A 22,861-nucleotide genomic window follows, 5' to 3' on the forward strand; every position below is an offset into this window, starting at 1 on the left:
ACTCAGATTTCTGAAGCAAAAGGTCACCATCAGTTTATAGTCGTGGCAAAGTTCTTAATACTGCAAAAGTGAAGCAAGGCAGTCTTTCAAATTAATCTGAATTGCATATCACTGAAAGGAGACCTTTCCCTTTGTCTGCGCTGCTTCGGGAGCGGCGTTGTTTGTGTTATGGCAATCTTTTACCTCAGGACATTAAAAGGACGTTGGGGTTTCTCAATGAGCTACTGTATTTTGCAGGTGGTGCAGGATGCTGTCTGGTTTTGCAAGCAGGAGAAAGAGGGGAAAATAACATTTTTGTTCTTCTTCCAGGCAAATGCATTAATTGAATCAGATAACTATAACACGGGTTCTAATAAACAAATATAAAAAACCCCCAAACCCCTACAAAAAGCCAACACAGGAACAGAATACACAATTCTTAAACTTTACCTAAAATTATTGGTAGAAACTGATTATTCCTTCTATAGGCAGACATTAGAATATTTAGAATATTTGAGAATGTATGGCTCCTCTCCTATGAGATATGTTTCTGCCCCTGGCAATAGCAAGCAGAAGTGATGTATTTCTCACCAACCTCCCGTGGCTGCATCATGAGCATGCATTTCTCCACATCAAGTCCGTGAAGTCGAAGTTGGGACTCAACAGCATACTGGGAGAGATTTCCATGCAGAGCACATTAGCACAATTAGATAATAAAGCTTGTAAAAGGAGAACATGTCAGAAAAGGGATACAGGTGCCTGCCTTTCACTAAAATTTAGGCTTTGAAGCCTAATCCATCTCCATTGAAAACTTTCTGGATTTCCTTTAGTTTGAAAAAGATCAGAACTGAATTCACATCATCAGACAGGAAGGATAAAGTCAAAGCCTAAATCCTACAGGATGAGTTCATAGAGCAGAGTGGGGGTGGAAGTGTGCTTTACCTAATGCCAGCAAGAAAAGCCCACACAGATAGCAGCCATGGAGAAGACTGAATATCACCTCTCCAGGGGCACTGGGTACCCACTTTTCTTGGTAGCACATAGAATTGTAGGAACATAGAATGGTCTGGGTTGGAAGGGACCCCAAGGATCACAGAGTACCAACCCCCACCACCACAGGCAGGGCTACCAACCTCCAGGCATGATTTAGAAAAAGTTGTCCAAGGGCCCCATCCAACCTGGCTTGAACACCTCCAGGGACAGTGCATCCACCACCTCTCTGGGCAACCTGTTTCAGCACCTCCCCACTCTCTGTAAAAATCTTCCCCCGTAATATCTAATCTAAACCTTTCTTCCTTTACTTTAGTCCATCCTCCCTTGTCTACCCTTTTAAAAAGTTGATTCCCCTGCTGTTTCTCTGCTCCCTTCAAGTACTGGAAGGCTGCAATGAGGTCCCCCTGCAGCCTTCTCTTCTCTTCTCTAGGCTGAACATGGCCCTCCTCTGAACCCTCTCCAACAGTGCTACATCTTTCTTGTATTGAGGGCCCCCAGATCTGGACACATGACTCCAGATGGGGCTTCATGAGGGCAGAGCAGCGAGGGACAATCACCTTCCTGTCCCTGTTGAACACCCCTGATGGAGCCCAGGATATCATTGACCTTCCGAGCTGCAAGAGCAACGTGCTAGATCCCAGCCTGTCACATACACACCAGTGTCAGTGCAAACAAGGCTTGGCCAGCACACATGTGCTGTCCCCTGCTAGTCTCACATCTTACTGCATAGCTGGGAAGGAAGTAAAGGGTCTAAATTCTCAGGCTATTTTGAAAATCCTACCCATCAATTTAATCAATAAAAAATGGTTCTGGGATAGGATAAAAAAAAAAATCATGGAGTAAAGCTATTAAATAGTTGAAAATTCCATGGCAGGAAGCAAAGTGATGGACGTTGCACAAGTCATTACTGATGTGCTACAGAAATTTAAGACGACCAAATGTAGACGCAGGCCTGGAATGGACATGGGATTAGTATGAACATTACTTAAAATAAAGGCAATTGAAGGTTTATAAATCTGTGTCGCCATCTTCATTACGAATAAACCTGTTAGGAGCCTGACTCATTTTTATCACACCATAGAGATCAAATTTGTTATCAATTTCCAGGAGTTTACGGAGTTGACGATAAAGTAGCAGTGGGCCGCAAACTTAAAGACTCATTTGCTCTAAGCTGTGATGCACGGGCTATTGTCTCCTGTTTTATAGCAGACAAATTATGTTTGAACTAGTAATCTGAAGTGCTAAGAACAAACATTTCCATCTCTGTCTGGGGATATATAAGTCTTAATGTTGTGAGTTTGTATTGATTTGGTTTCATAAAGTAAAACAGCAACAAGAATTAATAAAACATTTACAACTTCAGTTGATTTAGGCCAGTAGTTTGCTCAATGTCTTTAAAAAGACTAATAAATCAATGTACCCATTCAATCTTTTCCTCTTGTAAAATTTTTTATTTGAACGAAAGGAATAAAGCTACGATCTGTAAAATATGCTGAGCTCAAAAGCTTCTGACAGATTTTTTTATTGTAATGCTACTTGGACAAGATGAGCTAATAAATATTCAAATCAGGCTACTGATATGCTTTGGAAAAATATGATTAATAATACAAATATGGTGAAATATTAATTTCTTACATGGTCAGAGGGAAAGGCTCTGGCTTCTAGAAGAATTTTATAGCGTCTTGCAGTAGGCTTAAAGAAAGACAGCTGTTAAGAACAACAAAAAACAAGAGAGATCTGTTGAAATGTATCTAAGCAGAGATGAGAGAGAGATGCTCCCAGTATATAACTTAATAAAGAATGCTTTACTTTCATGCAGGCTACAGAGTATCCCCTAGAAATTACAAATATATGCTTTGATAAATGTTATATGTCCAAAGAAGAAAGCATTATAATACTGGTTTTCATATATCCATAACAAAGGCCATGAAGATCCAGCAGTGAAAACTTGCACTTACAAGAATCCATGCCAAAGCTTTAACAGCGGCCGGTTTCACCCAGCTCCCTCTCATGAGCAAAAGCTGCAGCTGGAGAGTAGCTAACAGTCAAAAAAAGCTGCATATCCATTCCTGCCCTAAAAATAAGTTATTAAATCTTCCCCTTCTCTGAAATAAGCCTGACCAAAGAACTAAGCCTTCTGCAAAGACTTCACTCTCATCCATCTCACTACCTGCAGGTCACTTAAATGTAAGTTGAGCTTCTCACCATCCTGAGAGGACTAGGAGATAGACAACTTACAAGCCCTCCTGTTTATGCTAGTAGTGGTTACACAGAGCTCAGCACAGGCTGTGTAACCGAATAGTTAAGCACAAGTCCGGCTGCACTGAACCTAATTCAGGGCAGAGGAACCAGGTAAATTGTCTTGTACTTAGCCTTATCCTTCTTTGCTTCAGGTTTCTTGATTTAGCCAAGGTCAGAGACACGTTACAGAGCAGATCTGAGTGATAAATCTTTTTGCATGAGCCATGCAATATGAAGGTTCATGTCTTCTTTGACTTGTCCCAAATCTTTGGAAATACTAGAGAACCAGAGACAGGTCAGCATAAGGCAGTCACATTTATGGCCTCTGTGGCATAAACATCAAGATCAGATTCTTTGCCACCTTTTAGGCATAGATAAAAGAGCACAATTCAAAATGCCATCTCTTGTGTGCAGTTGTATTTTAAGCTTAACTGAAATTATAGCTTTATCTTGCTCCAGGTGAGCTCTTGTTTCTTAGACGTTGAAATTTGGTATGAAATTCAAGTATAAGAAGTTATTTTTAAATTTTTCTCAACTAAAAGGGACTCTCTAAGGACTGATGTGCAGCACATGCAAGAACAGCTCAAACTTACCCTACTGAGTTCTTAAAAATATATTCTTTGCAGCATTTCTGCTGAAGGGGAGCTGGGTCTTGCACAAGCCAAAGCATCATACAAGGTACAATGCCAACAGCTTAAGAAAAATTAAGCTATAATGCAGTCTTTGAGGTCCTCAGTAAAGGTTTTGCTTACATTTACAAACAAAGGAAAGAAGTAATTGTCAGCATAACCATTGTAAAGACATACCATCTGGAGGTGCAAGTTAACGGTTAGCCCATTCATTAAGGCTACTTCGTGTCTTTGGGCCCCTGAAACAATAATAATAATAATTTTAGAACCTGATTTGGTGTTATCTTTATAATTTCAGAGAAATCTAGTACAGTGTTGAGAAAGCAAAAGTATATTTTCAGCTGCTGTCTCTCTAGAGACCAGAAAGCAAACAAACATCTGAGGTGTCATCACAGTGAAGTAAAAAGATTTCATGTCTGACTCACTACACCACACTGGCAGGAAAATATTTATTTTTTCAGGTCAGCCACAGAAGACAAAACACAGTGAAGTATTTCCACTTCCCAGCAAACCACCATCGGATTTATTGTGATTAATACCTCAGACAAAAAATCAGGTCAGAAGACTATACGTAAGGCAAGACTTGCAGACTTATTTGTGTCATAAGTTTATATGTAAAGCAAGGCAGAAAACATATTGAGACAATCAAGTATTGTAAGTGGTTACTGTAATGTCAAGCTAAATCTCATCCCTAATAAAAAAACCCAAGCAAAATTGGCCTATTGAATATAACAGGCTATTATTAACATAGCAACTTAACAGCAGCCATACCCACATAGCTTCCAGGATACTACCACCAGATGCCTTTTGGCTATAGCTAATCACAGGCAGAGCTAATGGAGTAACAACTAATTGTTATTACGAAGTATTTAGTAACAAATTCTCAAACCCTTATCAACCACTGGTGAAAGGTTTTAGGCAGGACCAGGGACTGCACATTTGGGCAGGGTGCCACTGAGATAGGAAGAAAATCAATTCCTGTTTCTTCCCTTTTTGCCTGATGTCTGTCTGTTGAAAAGCAGTGATTCACCCTTGACACAAATCAGCGCTTTGAGAGTCTTCTTCAGCTGGATGATGGGCTCACATGCCTTGCCCTAGTCATCGCCCCAGCAGTGGAGTTCACCAAAGATGGAAAGAGGTAGAAGAAAGGGAAGGAGGAAGACAAATTTAAGCAGGCAGGGAGGGAGGGAAACAACCACCCCTGAGATCGATAAAGAAGAAAGTCATCACGTTGGGGTAAAACGGATAAGGGAAGTGATCAGAAATGGAAGGGTGAATCCTGGTTGTCTCCTGACCCTTCTTTGACAGGGAAGAGGCAGGAAGAGCACCAAGACACTCCTACAGAGGTTAGTTTCACAGAGTTATACCTTTGCCAGACTAGGAAAGACAGCCATGAGTGGAACTCGATACAAGAAAATACAGCAAAAGAACATGGAAACCTGTAAGGACTTATCCCTAAAGCCTTGCTGAGCAGGCCTCAGCTCCTGTACCACAGGAAAAGCCAAGAACTGTTCTGATTGAGGTAATTCAAAGGCCTTTCTTTTTGTTGATAAAATCTGTAAGTGTTGGACAAAAAGATCTGTCAATAGCTGTCAGACACTCCAGAAGCCCTGTCCAGGGGTTGAGCCAGGAGGAAAGAGAGATGTGGAGAATAAGTTCCTTCCTTCAGATACTCGGAACATCATCAAGTTTGTGGGAAGAAATTTAAGTAGACCTAGAAAAATACACTCTTTTCCTCACTTAAATTCTTCTCCTTTGCTTTCTTTTCTTCCCTCTGATACCATTGCATCTGCAGGCTCCATGCTGCTGGAAGAGGTCACCTTGTGGCTGCTCTATTGCAGATACAGAAGACAGCCAGAGAGAGTGATTGCAGCTCAAAACAGTATTATTTGCAGTCTTAATATTTCTATGGAACTCTTGAGGCTGAAAAAAGGGGTAGCATCAAGAAATGGTATTGTTCTTATTTCTCCCTCTGCTCCCTCCATGAAGCCTGTGGCTTTCACAGCAAATTCGGCACGAGCAACCCTCTGCCTGCTGTACCGTATCCCTATAAAACAAACGGTTAATCTGTAGATCACTTTTAGCTGCATGCTAGCATCCCAAATTAAATATGACACTACATTTGTCATGTAAGTCTTGGTCTTCTGTAAATTATATATTTATTAAAAGCTTTCCATTATTGAATTTCATGCCCACAAAACAAACCTCATCCGTGTCATTGGAAAACTGTTATCCTTTATAACCTGCACTGCATTTCAGAAAACAACCTTTCTATGATCCAATTAACCTATTACAATATTCAAAGACCCAGCACACAGGAGACAAAATTATGTTTGCTTTCTTTATTTCCTAACTTTATACCATATCTCTGAGACAGGCTAAAACCTGTATGTTCTGCTTGATAAATCTCCTCTTTAATAAAAGGAAGCAGCATTTACAAAGTACAACTTCAGAGACAATTATGATTGTGTTAGGCAGACACTGCCATCCTTCTCCTCTCTGACTGCAGCGGGAGCCTGATCCTCACTTGAGTAAGGGAAAAAGCATTTTGTAAAATGATTGGGAAAAAAGAAGAGAGAAAAAAAAAAAAGGCTAAGGACCCCAATTCTGAAAACAGTTTGGTTATTTCAAATAATCCTTATCACTCAAAGTCACTACAAATCTACTAAGCATTCAGTCTTCCCTCAACAGAGACCTGCCTGAGCGCATTGTACAGCAGCAGCCATACAGTTAATCTTGTTCCATCAGAAGGTGATCCTGCCAAGGTTGTAATGTTTTAATAAAGTCTGGTAGGAGAAGCAGAGATTACCGTCACTGCATTATGCCACTCAGAGCAAGCACAGGAGCAAAGAAAAAAAAAAAGCTTTGGCCTCCATTGACCTTGACTCTGAATTTCACAACGTATTTACTACTGTAACTTTCATTGAACAAGAAAATGTGACTGCATTTAATAAGCAAGGTGTTATAGCACCATAAACCATTAAATGGACAAAGATATTTTACAGTCTTTAGTCCATTCCTGAATGTCTTACCAAATTATTTTTGCTTTCTGCTACTGCTTAGAGTGAGAACTGACAATTCATCCCCCTCCATAATATGTTAGATACTGAATTAAAAACCAAGGTAAAATTCTGTTTGTTCTTACATTAAATTCACTAAAAAAGGAAATTCAAAATTCCCTCCACTCATACATGCTCAGTATTAAACCTCACTGGAAAACAGTACTTGTAAATAACACACTGGAATAGAGTATTTTAACATGATTTACTTCCTGCATTTTTTCTCTTAGCATTTTCATTATTGCCTACAATTATAAAACCCAGGATTTAACACAACACATCCATTATTTGAGAATTATTCATTCACTTCTAAGAATTGCTCACCTAGGTCCTGAAAAGAACTTTGAGAATATTATATAAATAAACCCCTGCTGGCATTCACATCTGAGGGCTAGATTTGAGCTAAAACCACATTTTTATAGTACAATTAAATGCAGTCCAGAAATCCAGAGAACAAAATCCAAATTAATAACGTTGACATGCTCTTCACTGCTGAGGAAAACAACAGGACTACAAAACCCTTCCCAACAAAGAATTTTAAAAACAAAAGAAGGTTAACAGCAGCATGACTTCAGTCATCTGCATTTTTTAATAGAAAGCTTTAAAACCCACATTTAAAATTAACATCACTGTAGTCTAGCTATTCTCAGAGAAAATTCACCTGTGTGATACAGAGTTTGGAAAAGAAAAATAAGAGAGACTGATAAGAAATTTAATGAAGTTCAAGCAAAGCTCTCATTTCCCAGTCCTTACAACCCAGAATACTTTTAGTCAAACAGATATCATAACACACACTGAGCTGGCAGCCTCTACAAGACAGATGGTTAAGGGGAAAAAGTCCCAGCCTGGCTCCCTGCTTTCCTCCATGGCTCTTAACCTAAAACTGAGACCAAACTGATCCTGGCACCAGCACTGGCAGGAGGTCAGCACTCAGCCAACCCCAACACCCTGCAGGGAGTTCACAGGGGCCTGGATTTTGCAAACAGAGCAGTGACAAACATTTGCAGAAGGGATGCTGAGAAGGGTGATAATTCACCTGCTTCAAGCTGCCCCTTGGGGGATCTTTGCTCTCCCTCTTGGTTATGTGAAGGGCACCAATGGATTACCTTGTTATTTTTAATTTAAGTTTCCCAAAGTACGTAGTGTGACTGTTCTCCGTTTTCATAAGGTGTAGGATAAATTCTCCACCCCCCAGTTAATTAAGTTCAAGGTTTCCAATTTAAAAGCCCTTACCATGCATCAGGCTGGTTGTGAGACAGGTCACCTTTCCCTTCCTGCCCACAGCTTCCCACTTACTCCTTACTTCCAAGGCAGTTCTTGGTCTGGGGTAAGGTGTCAAACTTGAAAAATCCCTAAATCAGCTGCGTTCAGCATTTTAACACCCTTCACCCCTTTATGTTCTCACATTTTTATGTTCTATGCTAGTTAACAGATTAATGTACTGAGTTTGCCCTTGAACATAGAGGAAGCAAGAAAAACAAATTCTTAACCTCCTGAACAACACCAAGTACTACAGGAGCAACTTCCAAAATCAGAACAGCCAAAGAGTATTTTGCTATTTATTTCATTCTGCAGATGGGATCACTCGACATAGTCCAGTGATGACCAGTGTAGCCACACTCATATTTTTTTATTTAATCTTAGTGTTTACATACATAGACCAACTATAACAACACTTTATGTTCATCCTGATGCAGTAATAATGGCCAGTAGACATGCACTTCATTAAGAAGCTTCATGAAGAAATCAGGAAGCTACTTTATTTATAAACATATAAACTTGTGTATTACATTGGGCTGAGATGGAGTTAATTTCCCCTCCCGGTGCTGTGCTTTGTGTTGGCAGCCAACAAGGAGTTGGTAAGACAGGATGCTTTGGGTCTAGCACCAAGGCTGTCTCTCCAACATTCCCCCTCACCAGCTGGCTGGGCAAAACCTTGGGAGGGGACACAGCCAGGACAGCTGACCCACAGTGCCTAAAGGGATGTCCCACACCGTATTCCTTAATATCTCTATTTCCAATCATTCAAGACCCCACTTGCTTCTCTTGAAGGAGAAAGAACATCACTTTCTCATTGAACACTTGTCTATTGGAGAACTGCAAGATGATAGCTAGTGCACAGGAGGTCAACTTAACTGTAATATTTTTCCTTCGTGACAGCATAAATGAACACATGATAGTTCAGTTCAGACAGTCGGTATTGACAGTTGCCTTCAACAACTAAACTGAAACACCAACCAAATCTCACTGATGTCTACTAACCTAGCCTTGACAATGACTCTAAGGGTCGGGGTGAAAAAGGTCTGTGAGCAACCCAGCCAAGATCATTTCTCTACTCCCTTCTGACAGCAACAACTCGGAAGGAAATCCCAGTGAAAGATTATTTCAGCAACTACACACAGGATACAGGAAGAGGTGATAAAGGAAATTTGCATTCAGACTCAACCAACCATTTTCATGGCTGGCAAACGCACCAGGACAAGTCTCCAGGGCTCCTTCTCAATCTCTGGAATAACCAGATACATTTACTGCCAGGGTCCTGAAGCACCGCGGACTCCTCGAGGGGTACGGCAGGGTAATGGGAACTTACAAATAGCAGGTCCTGCCCCAATTATCTGCTTCATTGACATAAGCAGTTCTCAAATATGAGGCTGGATTTAGTGGCAGGGAAAGGAGCAAAAGCAGAAAATGTCTAGATAGAAATAAATTTGCAAAGGGGAAAGTTCATTGGTTTATTTCAAGGAAAAAGACTGAGAATCTGTAATGCCAAGTGCCCTTTAAAAGGGCTTCACGTGTTAGACCAAGTAGTTTATGATACTCCAAGAAACCCTCTGCTGCAATTAATTTCATTATATGCATACGCTCATATATTACTGCATACATTCCCCTCTTAAATCACTTGCAGCCATAAAATGAAGTGTTTGTCCGTGCACAAGGCAGTCAGAAAAACTACTTGAAAACAAAAGAATGCAAGGAACTACATTCTGGTTATAGAGTATCAGGACTTTCAGTCTTAAAAGAAATCAATTTTGTTTTCATTTCTAGAGGAAGACTTTTTTTCCCCCCCCTGCAGTTCACACCTACCAACCAGCTCAGCCATCAGGTCCAGGATGCACTCGTCTGCCAAAGCCCACGGGCGCTGACCGTTGAAATGACCATGAACACCTCTGAAAAGAAAGATGCAAATGATAAAAACATATGCTGCTCCTAAAAAATGCACCTAATTTGTAGAGCCCACATTTGGAGGGGGGAGATGGAGGACACAACTCACCCCAGGTGAGCACGGCACTTTTATCACACCACTAAAGCTCATTGCAAATGCAGATCATTTGTTGGTTTCCCACAGGTTTTAAATTGATTGAAAACCACTTATTTTTGCCCTCAAAATTCTTCTAGGAACCCCTCAAAACTAGAGAGGATAGATTTTTCAAAAGCCCCCTGGAACTGGCTGCACAGGTACAAGAAGAGAAGGGTACACCAAGGAAAGTAAGGGCTTGATGGTGCCCCGGGACAGGATGGCACCCTGCTAGCCCCAGCCCACAGAAGCTACTCAGAGAGCAGAAACCACCCCACAGTTACTCCACCTGCACTTCTAGCTGAAGATGGTACGGTGCAGAGGATGGTAGACTTGAATACTGCCTGGCTCCCAGGCAGAAATATTTCTTGTCAGAAACAATTTCCATCCTCCTGAATCTCCCATCTGAACTCACCCTTCTGCAGAAACCAGCAGGTACTTAATGTATATGCAGGGAAGCACCTGCCCAAACAGAGCTGCTTGCTAATTTTTATTGCTTCCCTTCTCCCTGCCAAATTGTTCCAGGTCTAAGCACACAGAAAGCTTTTTTGGTTTGACAGAGGACGTTTAAAAACTTTATTTCACAAACTGCTCCTGTCCACAGTGGATCACATCCAGGCACCTGAAACCTGAACTCATTGCTACTCTGAAGTGACAGGTATGTACAATTCAATTCTGGATTAAGCACTCTGAACTAGCTTTTGCTTCAGAAGTGACAGGAAAGTAAACTTAAGGTAGCCACCATGCATATATGAATAAAGAGATGCAGTGTTTCTTACACAAGCAGTGTGTAGCGCACAGATTTAAATACCAATGAAGGCAGATTGAGGGAAGTAATAACAGTGCTAATCCAGAGGAACGTTGCTCTGGGCTTCCATCTCACACTGGATGATTTTCATATTTGCTGAGCTCTACAGGATACTTGTGGAGTCAGAAATGCCAGGCTGGCTGCATGTGGCTGAGGCAAACCAAGTAGAAAGCTGTTGTAAAACAGGGAAAAGAAACAGTGGGAAACTGGGTAGAGAGAAGAGCACCCTAAAAGTTGTGATGAGAGGAAGGGAAAAGAAAAAGCAAGACACAGCAACAAAAACAGAGTAAAAAAACCTTTTGAAGAAGAACAGGCACGCAATGTTCACTCAAAATTATGAGAAGGTGTTTGGCAGATTAAGACATGAGAAAGGAGGCAATATGAGACACGAACAACTAGTCCCCCGTGCTTAAGGCTATTTAAAAGATTTGTTTTCCCTGTCCACCTCCTACTTTCCCTTCTCAGGTAGAATTTTGTTCTGTCTCCCACACGAATTACCATGATGTTTTACAGTCAGAATCTCTCTGACTGACTTGGGTCTAATTCACTCCTCCTAGGAATATTTCCGCATCCTAAAGAAAAGCACTCTTGCAATAGACACGATTTGTATTAACCACTTCTTGCCCCTCATCCTCATAAAATGATGTTTGCTTTTAGACTAGTTTAGGTTAGTAGCTGAAGGAAGGCATAGGCACCATTGAACATCTCACAGATAAAATGAACTCCCTACGTTTAACACGTCCAACCCCACACAGGCAAAGAGAAGCACTCTGATCCCTAATTCGGATAAGGTCGCGGTAGACTGGCTGACCGCTTCTCTCCATTCCAGAATCGCTCTCTGATGAGAGGTTGATAGCAGAAAGCGGGCAGTGTGAAATAGCACTCGTTTCCAAGAACATTTCATCGATGAGGAATAAAGGCAGTAGGTGGGTAGAGGAGAAAGATGCAGTAAGGGGCAGGATTAGCACTAGAAGTTCCTCCCCTCTATCAGACCGTAATGCAGCTGCGCTCCCTGAAGACAGCGGTATGTGTTCCACAAACAGCAAGACATTTATTCCTAATTTCCCTACTTATTTTTAACTGTAATATAGCAATCAAGGGACTTTGGGGTAATACAAACTATTAAAATGAAAAAAAACCCAAAGAAGTGGTCCCAGCCTGAGGGGATCTGCATTTCTGAAAGAGGATAGCAAACATAATAAGATGGGAAAAAGAAGTCCTAACTACCTATGGGATTCTCTTTCATTAGCTTACTCTGATTTTTATAGCCATTAGTGCCCTTCTAATGGGAATTTACTGATGAAAGCCTTCTCTCTCTCTCCCCCAGCATGCAGAGCTAACAAAATTTCAGAATACATTTCCAAGATATCACCAAAACAGATATGATATTTTGGGCATGAGAACATTGTATTTTTTGAGATGAAAACATGGAAAGTTGAGTATATTGAAAGAGGGGAGAACCAGCATTAATTATTATTCATATTATTATTATTATAGCCCAGCTTACAGCTTGCCTCCCTCTTCATGGCCAATATAAATGCCAAGAGACAAAAATTATTGCAGCTAAAATGGTAGTTAAAGGCATATTCTTGGACCCTTTTTTTTAAATTTTAATCACATGAAACTCTGTAGCCTTTGCTGATGGCACAATACATCCTATTACACTTAGGTTGTAAAATTCTATGCTCTGCCTCAGAGAATTTATATCTCTGTATATTATGCCACCTCTCTCTCAGCTCTGGTAGGCACAGGGGGTAATAATCTTTAAGGACACAACTGCAGTGCTTCTGGCATTCCCCTCAGACACGGATAGCCTAGAGTCTCATTTTGTTTCCGCTGCACCCTAGGTAGCAAGAGAGATTTAAATCAAGGTCCCCAAATTAATGAATACAAAACGGTGGCCCATCACATCATAAAGCATCATAGAAACAGAACTATTCCTTAAACTACTGTGAGAGTTTCTCATTGAGCAAATTAATTTTTCGTCGGTTACCATTTTATTTTCAATTTGGCAAGAAATCACAATGCCACATTTTATTCGCTGAGGTCTGGTTGATTTAAAGCTCGCTAGGGGAGCTAGAAATACATTTTCTGATATGATCCCAGAGTTTCAAAGGCGGTAACAAAAGGGATTTAAATTAATTGCCAGCTTCAGGAATCTTCTGCGGTCATCCAAATCTTATTCAAGTGGAAATTTCCTTCCTGCTGCTTTGCCAAAAATGATGCAAGGTATTTAATGAGCCAATACAGATTCTTGACAATGGTTTCAAGCAAAGAACTAGCCAAAAGAAAGGAAGATATTTCCAAAGGAACAGAACTGTGTGAAGCGGTGGACTGAAGGCAAAGCTAAGGTCCCTCAAGATATTAAATCAGGTATTTATGGCTCTGCCATGCAACCTGCTCAAAGGCACAGCTCAGAGATGAGTCCTGCTGAATGGCAGGAGAAGTGGGTCCATCAAACAGATCATGACCAAGCTTCACTCCTGCTTGAAAGACTGCTGTACCTTGCAGGATTGGCTCAGCACATAGAACCAAAGACACTTTTCGACTCTCTGAAGAGTCCTTTGCTTCCCCAGGTGGTGTGTTATAAAGCCTTCCATAGACTTCAGTGGGGGGTTTTTTTTGTCTACTGTATTTGTGTCAGAAGCTTGTTGCCAGACTGCTCCAATGCTTAGAAGTACACATACATATTTAGTTTCTAGCTTCAACTTGTTAATTCCTAGTTCGTGTTTACTGTGCCAACATGTGATTTCACATAAGTGGCTCCTTTTTCCCCTCCCTACATTTTACCCCCACATCCATTCGCATAGAACGGCCTTTTTTCTTCTCAGTCTTTATTCTGCTTGACTAAACGACTCTAAACCTCAAGACTTCCATTCAGCAAGTGCTCCACTCCCCAACCACCCTGTTTGCAAGAGCATAACAACTGGCTAAGGCAAACTCCCTTCTGTTTTAATAGTTCCACTTTAATGAGTTACTCCAATGTGAGAGACCTTGCCCACTGCACTGAGTATGTTTTATGCAATAACCATTCTTAAAATACATTAATTGCTTAAACTGTTGTGACAAGGGAAAAGGAAAACAAGACACTGCAAAACCCCTATTGGTCTTTGTCCCATGAAAAAGTCACTTCAACCTTAGTCTTTCAGATTCAAAAACCAGGATTACTGGTTACTCCAGGCTAACTACAGGAGACAATTCTTCACCCCTTATTGCCCCTCATTCAATAAATCTTGGATTTAGCTGAAATCAAAAGAGAAAGAAAGATGAAGTCTCAGAGTCTCTTTTTTAATCCATACTAAAAATGCCCATGGCTTGAATTTGTAGTCTTTACACATTAGCATAAAAAAAGACAACTGAAGAACATGGAAAGAACAAACACAGAACCAGAACAGGTATATGGGAAACAAATGTAAGAGCAGAAAACTATAACCTACCCCGTAAAAGCAGGGGGAAGACAAAAGGGACAGTGACACTGTAAGACACAATAAGAAAGAAATGTATGTAAAGGTCTCTCTCTCTCCAGGCCCTATTCCAATGAGATGCCATCACCACAGAGAGCTAAAGCTATGAACTTCCCTGCCCTTCAAAACAGCCACCAGATAGTCCTCCTGTTCACTCCAACCATCATCTATAAGCAGTGAAAACCATTTAAATAGACAAGTGAAGTGGCTATTTGAGATGAGTGCTAAGACACAACAAACAGGAAATATGATAAACCAATTCACAAGACAGCCAGGATCTATATCATTGCTGACTTGAAGGATATATCTAATTTGTGTGCCATTCCTTTCTCACTACTTATTTATCTAAGCCACAGCCACTAAATTCCACCCTGCCAACACATGAGCCATTGACCAGGCCTCAACTGCTACAGCTACTACTGTAGACCAGATTTTGCTAAGCTGTCCTTGGTGACTGGAATGAAAACTTCCATTTGTGCTTCTCCAACCATCTAGTCCTTTCCAGCCCCCTGCACCCAATCCCACCCATCAACTTCTTTCTACATTGCTCTACTCAAGTTTAGTTTCACTTTGCTATTCTCCATGTTGCCTTGGGTGTATCTGCAGCTAGCAGGATTTTATTCTGGGGCTCTGTTGGGTTTAGTTCAGGGTTTTTTTGTTGGGTTTTGGTTGTGGTTTTTTGTGGCTGGGTTTTGCTTTCTTTAAAGCTTTCCATGTTATTCTGGATAAGGTGCTTGAGGCCAAGATGTATTTTTGGTTAACAGCCCTTCTAGATTTGCTCTCTCTCTTGCCATGGCTTAAGGTCATGTTCAGCCCTATTTCTCCCTTAGATAGGGCTCCTGAAGGCACTTTTGATCTTCTGGAGTAGCATGCTACCTACTACCCTTTTCTTTCAGGTTTTATCATCACCAAGGGGTGAAAACGAACACAGAAACAAAACAAAACAACCAAAACAGAACCAAAAAAACCCCCCACACATCCTGCATTGTAGCAAAAGACAAACACAAGAAGAGAAGTGAACCAATGAAAAGGCACAGTGAAGGAGCTGAAATATGTTTGCACTCCCAGCGCATTGCTCTAACAGATAAGAATGCTATCTGATTTTTACCTTTTGAAAGAGCTCAGCTGTTTCCCTGATAAGGCACGATAATCATACAGAAATGGACAAGGTTGCAATTTTTTCAAATGACTGGAGAAACCGCAGCGCTGTGCGGAATGAATAACCAGGAGCAACGAGTGCTTCCCAAAGTTCACACTCCTTCCCATTCACTCCCAACCTCCTCCTCGCTTACATGAATACAAATAATAAATAGGAAGCAGTAAACCATTTTAATTAGCCCACAGCTTTTATACCTCAACAGGTAAAACCAGCTACATTGTGAAGCCTCCACCTAGACGGTTTCTATTGAACCAAAGCTGCCCAGTTAGCAGAATTAGTTTTTCCTCTTCTGCCTCTTATTTCCTCTGCTCTCTCACCATGAAATCACATCTGTTCCCCTCATATCCCACACCCTATAAATGTGTTCATCTCTCTCCCAGCTCACTCACTCATCTGGAGGTTATTTTCCTTGCCTGCTTTCAGCATCCTAGTTTTTACTTCTTTTACTTTGCTCATCCCTGCTCCAGCTGCTGGGGCAGGTGTTGGACACCTTTAAGCACAGACCCTTCATGGAAGTAAGATGCAATATGTATTTAAAAAGCCTCCACCCCCCATTATATCTAAAAGTTTCCCATTTGCTATGATAATGTCCCTTTCCTGTGATACTGAAAGTCATCCCTCTCTTGGGCTCCTGTCTTTCCTACATCACCTCCATTTGGCAGAGCTCATTGCGATCCACTGTCAGTTCCTCACCAAGATGCTCCTGAGAAGACAGGAATGCTTCTTTCTAAACAAAATGAACTTGTCAGGCAGAGACCTGGTTTAAGAGGAGCCAAAAACCTGCCAGAGCTGGCAGCAGCACCACCTGCGCTCGGTGCTATTTCAAGGGGAACTGCCTGTTGCAAGGCCTGCAGGCTGAATCACACGCAGTTAAATACACTAATTAGAAAATTCCAGGGACTGAAACTGAATCACGTTCCCCAGCAAAGCAGCAGTAAGCAAATGAGTTTGTGTGTCTTGTGTATAAACACACAGAGCAGCCGGATGGGGATGGTTAAAACAGTGCAGGTCCTCTGGAGGAGTCAAAGCAGAGCCACCGCATGCAGCATGGATTATCACAGCTGGAAGTTTCTCTTTGCCTGTTTTACTGTTCATACCTTTAAAGGAGGTTTAAATAGTGTTGGGGAAACACCGAACATGTTTTACTCCCAAAACAAGACCATCTGAAGCATGGGTCAGCATCTCGCCTACCCTGCTCTGCACTCACGTTCGAGCCCACTTGTCCAGTTCTTCATCCAAGTGAGTTTTAACCTTTCTTGGCTGGAGCCCAAGAGAATTCCCAGAGAAGTACACGCAGCTTTCCTCTCCGTTCACCAGGCTCAGGTCAGCTGTGGAGGGAAACAGAAATACACACGTGGGAGTGAGCATGGGAGGAACAGTTCACACACACACGTGCCACTCCCCAGGGCTCTGACCATTCTGGAGCTGCCTCAGGCACCATGGTGCCCACACACATACGGAGGTGCCACATCCTGAACATCACACAGTTGACCCTGCAAAGGGAGATAGGGAGATGGGTAATTTTTTGGCTGAGACTATCTATACTTGCTCTGGAGCTAATTCAGGCAGCATGAAATTCCTGTGGGTGCAGCCATTGATTTTGTCAGGTCTGTAACCAATGGTGAGTAAAGAGGGAGAGTTTTCCTGACCAGGCTATCAACTTTTCTTCCATCACCAATGTATTCCTATCCCCAGTCATGAAACTCCTTGAATCGTGCATTTAATAAAAGTTACGACTAGGTAAATCTGTATCTTTCATGTAAGTTTTCCCTGCATTATTAAATTGCTATTTGGGAAAAACGTAGTCATAGCCCAGAATATTTTAAGGCAGTCTCAAAAGTTCTTGTCTTGTCAGCATATATTGTGGGCTGCACTTCATGTCATCATCTGAAGAGGAGGAGGAAATCTATGTTGACAAATCCTTTCAATGATTAGGAGAAAAGCAAGGCGGTAGAAATTTATAAATAATAGCTCTAGTGAGGTTCTGAACAATCTAATTACCCCATGTCATCATCTATCAATCCAAACAGTGCCTTTTTCCATTATTTCTCATGTTAGAGATTCTTGGAGAGACAAGCGATGGTGACCTTCTGGAAGCAGAAAGTAATTTAATATTCATCTATACATATACTTACAATGCCCCAGAAGCTAATATTACATGTATTTTTGGTAAATATAGTTGATATACCTCAAAAAAAAAAAAAAGCCCCATCAAATGAATGAAGATGTTAAGACACATGCTAGAAACAAATGATAAGATTGCATTTCTGTCTGTGAACATTTTATGCAGGGTTGTAGAATAAAATAATTAGATGCCTGGAAAAGGTCTCTTACTACCTTTTGCACTAACAATTATCAACTTCATTGAACTTCACCACAAACACATTTTTCAGGAGTATAGACAACTTGGATAATTCCTTAATTAAAGCTTTAGAAGCTTTTAAAAAGCATAAGTCAGAGAGCAATTTCAGCCTAATCTGTTTTACAGATACTACGTCTGTTTTTCATCTCTATTCTAATATGAATGAAAACAGAGAGGCATAAATATTAGCCATGGTCCTAAATTGGTTCTATTAACAGGTTTTTTCCTCTCAAGAAACAAGTTTTTTTCCCCTCAAGAAACACAGTGACACTGCCTCATCCGGAACAGAGAAGCTCTTTGCTCAAGAATTCTGAGTTCAACCTCCCTAATACTCTTTATGCTCCAATCAAGCACTGAACAAGGAAGGAATTAGAAGCAAGTTAGCTTTTCTTCCACCACTGTCCTCTCTAAATAAAAATGTCTGTTTTTCTTCTTCTATAACTGTTGCTTTGGATATACCTTTTTTAGCATGGTATCAACTCTGCATTGGGCTGTACTCTTTTTCTTTTCACAAAAAGCCATTTACCACCCTCCCCACCCCTGACATCATCAAATAACTCATTTTGGACCACTATAGCTTCCCCAGCTAGGTTTGTTTTTTTGGAGCATCTATGTTATTTTACAGCTTCTCCTGACTAGAAGGCCACTGTGCTCCGAAATCTCCTCAGTTTCTGCAGTATTCTGTACAGTAAGATACTTGATTTCTTAAGACTATCCCTTATCTTTCCCCAAATGACTCCACCCTTGGTTTTTTCAGAGTATTGGCCCTTTTTATTTCTGCAGGAGCTGTTGTTGACATGTAACGTGTATTGAAATAATCAAATAGGAAATAAGCACAATTGATGAAATAAAGGCTGGTGCAAATCAAACAGGAGATAATGATTGTATTGAAATGTGTCCTCAGAGTAGCCTGAATAATCTTAATGCAAATTATTGTTCATATATTTTGGTTTTAATTAGATACATTATATTCTCACACCTACTCAGATTCATGCAGACTAGTCAGATCTAACAACGTACATTATTTTGCATACTAAGTATTCCCACTCTTCTACACTGAAGATGTATTTGTACACCTTTTAAACCTCAAAGAAAAAGCAAGAGTTTATTTTCAGGCATATTCAGTCCAAAGGAAAGGGAAAAATATGTCTTTATTAACCCGAAAGGAATGACTAAACCTGTTTATACATTACCTGAGTCCTATCCCTCGTTGAAGGATAAAAGATCACCTCTTTCACATCTTCCTATACCCTCTTCACAAGCCCTCCAAACAAAGGGCCTGATATATATGATTAACCACTACCTTTAACCATCTCTTCAGGGAAATATAGCTCAACACTTTCACTCTGGGGCACCTTTTTATTCCCAAGAAACCCAAACGTTGCTCTACTCCTTTACAAGATGACAAAGCACAAGCCATCTCCCTAATCAGATTGGTGATTTGATGTCCTGAATGCCAACTGCAATCCAGTCATTCCTGCCTCCCCTCGGCACACACAAAAAAAAAGCCTTAGAGAGACTTTGTTATCAGCCTGGAGAAAAGCAAAGAGATCCAAACATTTCTTTAAATCTTCTGCTGTCAGCTTTTGCTATTTGCTCACCTGAGCCTCGTCCTTCACGCTTAAAGATAAAAACTCCAACACAGATTTGCCAGGGAGTTAGTCTGTTAAGTGGTTGCCACTTGATCAATATGACAAATAAAGAGCTGTGACAGTTTCTAAGTCGATAACTAAATTAAACTATTATAATGACTTTCTAAATAATTTGTACGTGTGTTATCTACAGTTGCCTCCTATGGATGTTCTCATCTGCTTCTTGTAAGGCTGCATTCTAACACCTCATTGTAACGTTTTATGTAAATATATAAAGAATATTTGATGGCTAATATCTGTAATGACGTTTATCTTCAGAAGCATGGTATCTAGGATCCGCTCCTGTGCTCAGATAAATGTCATGGGAGATCTGCCTCTATGCTATAGACACACAATGTAAATATATATATATATATGTATGTTTACACCCCTGCTGTTTTTCAGCAGGGAAGCTCTTCCTGAGGACAGACAAAGCACAGAAAAGAGATGGGGGGGTGGGTAGGGTGTGGAGGGGGAAGGAGGGAAACCCCTCAATTTGGGAACACAGGAATGATGGGTTCTCTGTGCTGTTCAACTTGTACTACTTTTTTAGTCTGTTTATCATAGAATCATAGAATGGTCTGGGTTAGAAGGGACCCCAAGGATCATAGAGCTCCAACCCCCCTGCCACAGGGACACCAACCTCCAGGCCTGGTTCTACACAAGGCTGACCAGGGCCCCATCCAACCTGGCCTTGAACACCTCCAGGGATGGGGAATCCACTACCTCTCTGGGCAGCCTATTCCAGCACCTCACCATTCTTTCTGTAAAAAACTTCCCCCTAATATCTAATCTAAACCTTCCCTCCTTTAGCTTTAGTCCATTCCCCCTTGTCCTGCCATTATCTGCTCTTTTAAAAAGTCGAATCCCCTCCTGCCTATAAGCTCCCTTCAGGTACTGGAAGGCTGCAATGAGGTCCCCCCGCAGCCTTCTCTTATCTTCACTTAAACATATAAATCCAGAGGTTTGGGACTAGATGTTTTAAGTGACTGGCAAAAGCCAAAAAACATATTAGCAGGGCTTGGGTTTAAATATTATGGCAATTGAAAACCAGACAATAATGGAGTTTGGAAGGGAAGCAGTGAAAACAGTCACAGGCAGACTGAAACCTCTTCAGGCTTCTCAGAGGAAATTTTTTTCATCTGAAGCTGCTGAGACACTACACTGAAAAAAGACCTCTCATCCTCAAGAGCTGTTTCATACACTGGAGTTGATGACACAGCTGCAGTTCAGGTGCCCCAGTTGAGCTGGATTTCAATGGCACAGCCAGATTAAGCACAACAGCCACGTAAGCTTCCTTCCAGCATCTTTCCACCCATGGAGGGACCTTTTGCAGCTCCTGTACCTATGCTGCACTTGAAATTGTGCACCAACCACAGTGGCAGCTGAACTGACTTTTGGGACAAAATAGTTATACCCAAAGGAACAGATGGGTTTAGGAAACAACCAGAGAGAAGAAAAAGAAAATGACTTCTTGGCAGACAGGCTAAGAACACCTCCTCCATGCAGAGGAAGCACCTAGTTCAAATATTTGTAAAGTGTCCAGTTCTGCTCAGAATAAAATAAATAGCAAAACTCAAGGATTTAAATGCGGGGAAAGATAACCCAGTACCACCAGTACATAGAGAACTAAGATTTATCATCCTCAAGTTCTAAGGACATGGACGTGAGCAGACTGCATCCCCAATGTTCATCAATGCTAGGCAGAAAGATACTGAAGATAAAAATTGTTTCAAATGATGTCCAGGAATTGAGACAGCTGATACCATTTTCTATTGCGGATCTTTACTGGATATGATGTGGTAAATGTACTTGTGATTTCTCATGTACCACTCTTTTCAGAAAAAGACCTGCAGGAAATTGAATCTGCATTTCTTAGAAAATGAAAACATTCTGCAAGGAATTTCTATAACATTTTTGTCATTTAATTTTTAATAGACAGGACTTGGGAATCAGGAGAAGAGCCCAGGACCACGCTGCTTCCGTAGGTGGGTGCTTCCACCAGGCTTCCCTGCATGATTTTAGCCAGACACAGTGCCAGTGGATTAAAAAAACCAAACAAACGAAAAATAAAACCCTCATAACATGGAAATGTTTTGCAGTTTTGGCAGGCTAGGAGTACTAACCTGAAGAAAATGTTTCCCTTTCAGCTTTCCAGCCCTTCTGCACCCCCCTCTTGCCTCTCTGCCTACACCCCAGGTCCTCTTTTAATAAGACAAAGATATCCCTGCCATGCCACAGGCACCTCATAACAACACAGGTCAGGAATGAGTCAGAAAAAAAACCTGAGAGCCATTTTGCATGGCTACACTGAAGCCATGCACAGTTATCTATTTGTAGGCAATTCATGAGGAAAGTAGGAAAGATCTTCAAATAAAAGGTTTCATTATGAATTATTTGCTCAGATCAATTATTTGTTCTAAGGCACAGTCTTCCATTTGCCCTCGGGAAGAAAATCATCTCTACTACTATCAGTAAGGCATAAATGTTAATATATGTACCATCTCTTTCATTAACTAAAATAATTGTAACTAGATAGATAACACCAAACTATATTATACCAAGGAAGAAACTACTCTGAACTATTGTAAGCTACGTTGCTGTTTCAGACCATTAGACAGAAATGCTTCTGCCTATAATTTTCAATCAGTCACTATATTGTTCAAAGCAGCTGACTGACAGCATAAGCACCGTGTAAGTACTGTACCCTCCTGCTTTATTCAGGATGGGAACGAGAGCATAAAGCTCTCGGTGCTAGAATAAGTTGATGGATTGATTTAGCAACATCAGGGACATACTGTGCTCAGATATGAGTGCAATTGCTCAATTATCTCATAAGTGACAATGATTTCCAAAAGATTTGTGATGAACACACGCAGAAGATGCGAAACCCCACCCTTCTTCCCCCAACCACCCCTCTGGTAATTATAGTTCTCACTTGGAGGCAGATCCTTGACTTTTGGGATACAGAAACATTCACGAAGATGCTTTAGCTCATCTTCTTCATCCAAGTGAAGCGCAAGTTTCTCATCTGCTGGACTGCACCCGAGCCGCAAGGCGGTTTGTTCTAAAATGGTTGCTGGTAACATGGGAGAAGATGGATCCATTTTCAGGTCATCCAATTTCACCTTAAAATGAAAAAGGCCACAGTTTAGCGGCTGCAGGATTCATATTCATGTGTGGCTGATAAGCAGCCACTAAAGCTGCATCATTCAAGACCCAAATTTATTTGATTTAAAGC

The 22,861-nt window shown here is 41.0% G+C and overlaps 1 protein-coding gene across 1 annotated transcript in view; it reads right to left on the reverse strand.

Annotated features, from left to right (window-relative positions):
• The window catches only part of KYNU (kynureninase), a 55,157-nt gene extending 32,412 nt beyond the window's left edge, over positions 1–22,745 (reverse strand). Inside the window, exons 1-6 of the mRNA XM_084264953.1 lie at positions 22,559–22,745; positions 16,835–16,955; positions 9,986–10,068; positions 4,020–4,081; positions 2,608–2,679; positions 575–649 (exon numbers count right to left, since the gene is read on the reverse strand). Coding sequence (XP_084121079.1) covers positions 575–649; positions 2,608–2,679; positions 4,020–4,081; positions 9,986–10,068; positions 16,835–16,955; positions 22,559–22,727 — 582 coding nt within the window. The 5' untranslated portion in view covers positions 22,728–22,745. The remainder of the gene's footprint in view (positions 1–574; positions 650–2,607; positions 2,680–4,019; positions 4,082–9,985; positions 10,069–16,834; positions 16,956–22,558) is intronic.
• Positions 22,746–22,861: the final 116 nt, after the last annotated feature.

The sequence above is a fragment of the Gallinula chloropus genome (assembly GCF_964237585.1).
Source record: "Gallinula chloropus genome assembly, chromosome: 5".
Taxonomy (NCBI): Eukaryota; Metazoa; Chordata; class Aves; order Gruiformes; family Rallidae; genus Gallinula; species Gallinula chloropus.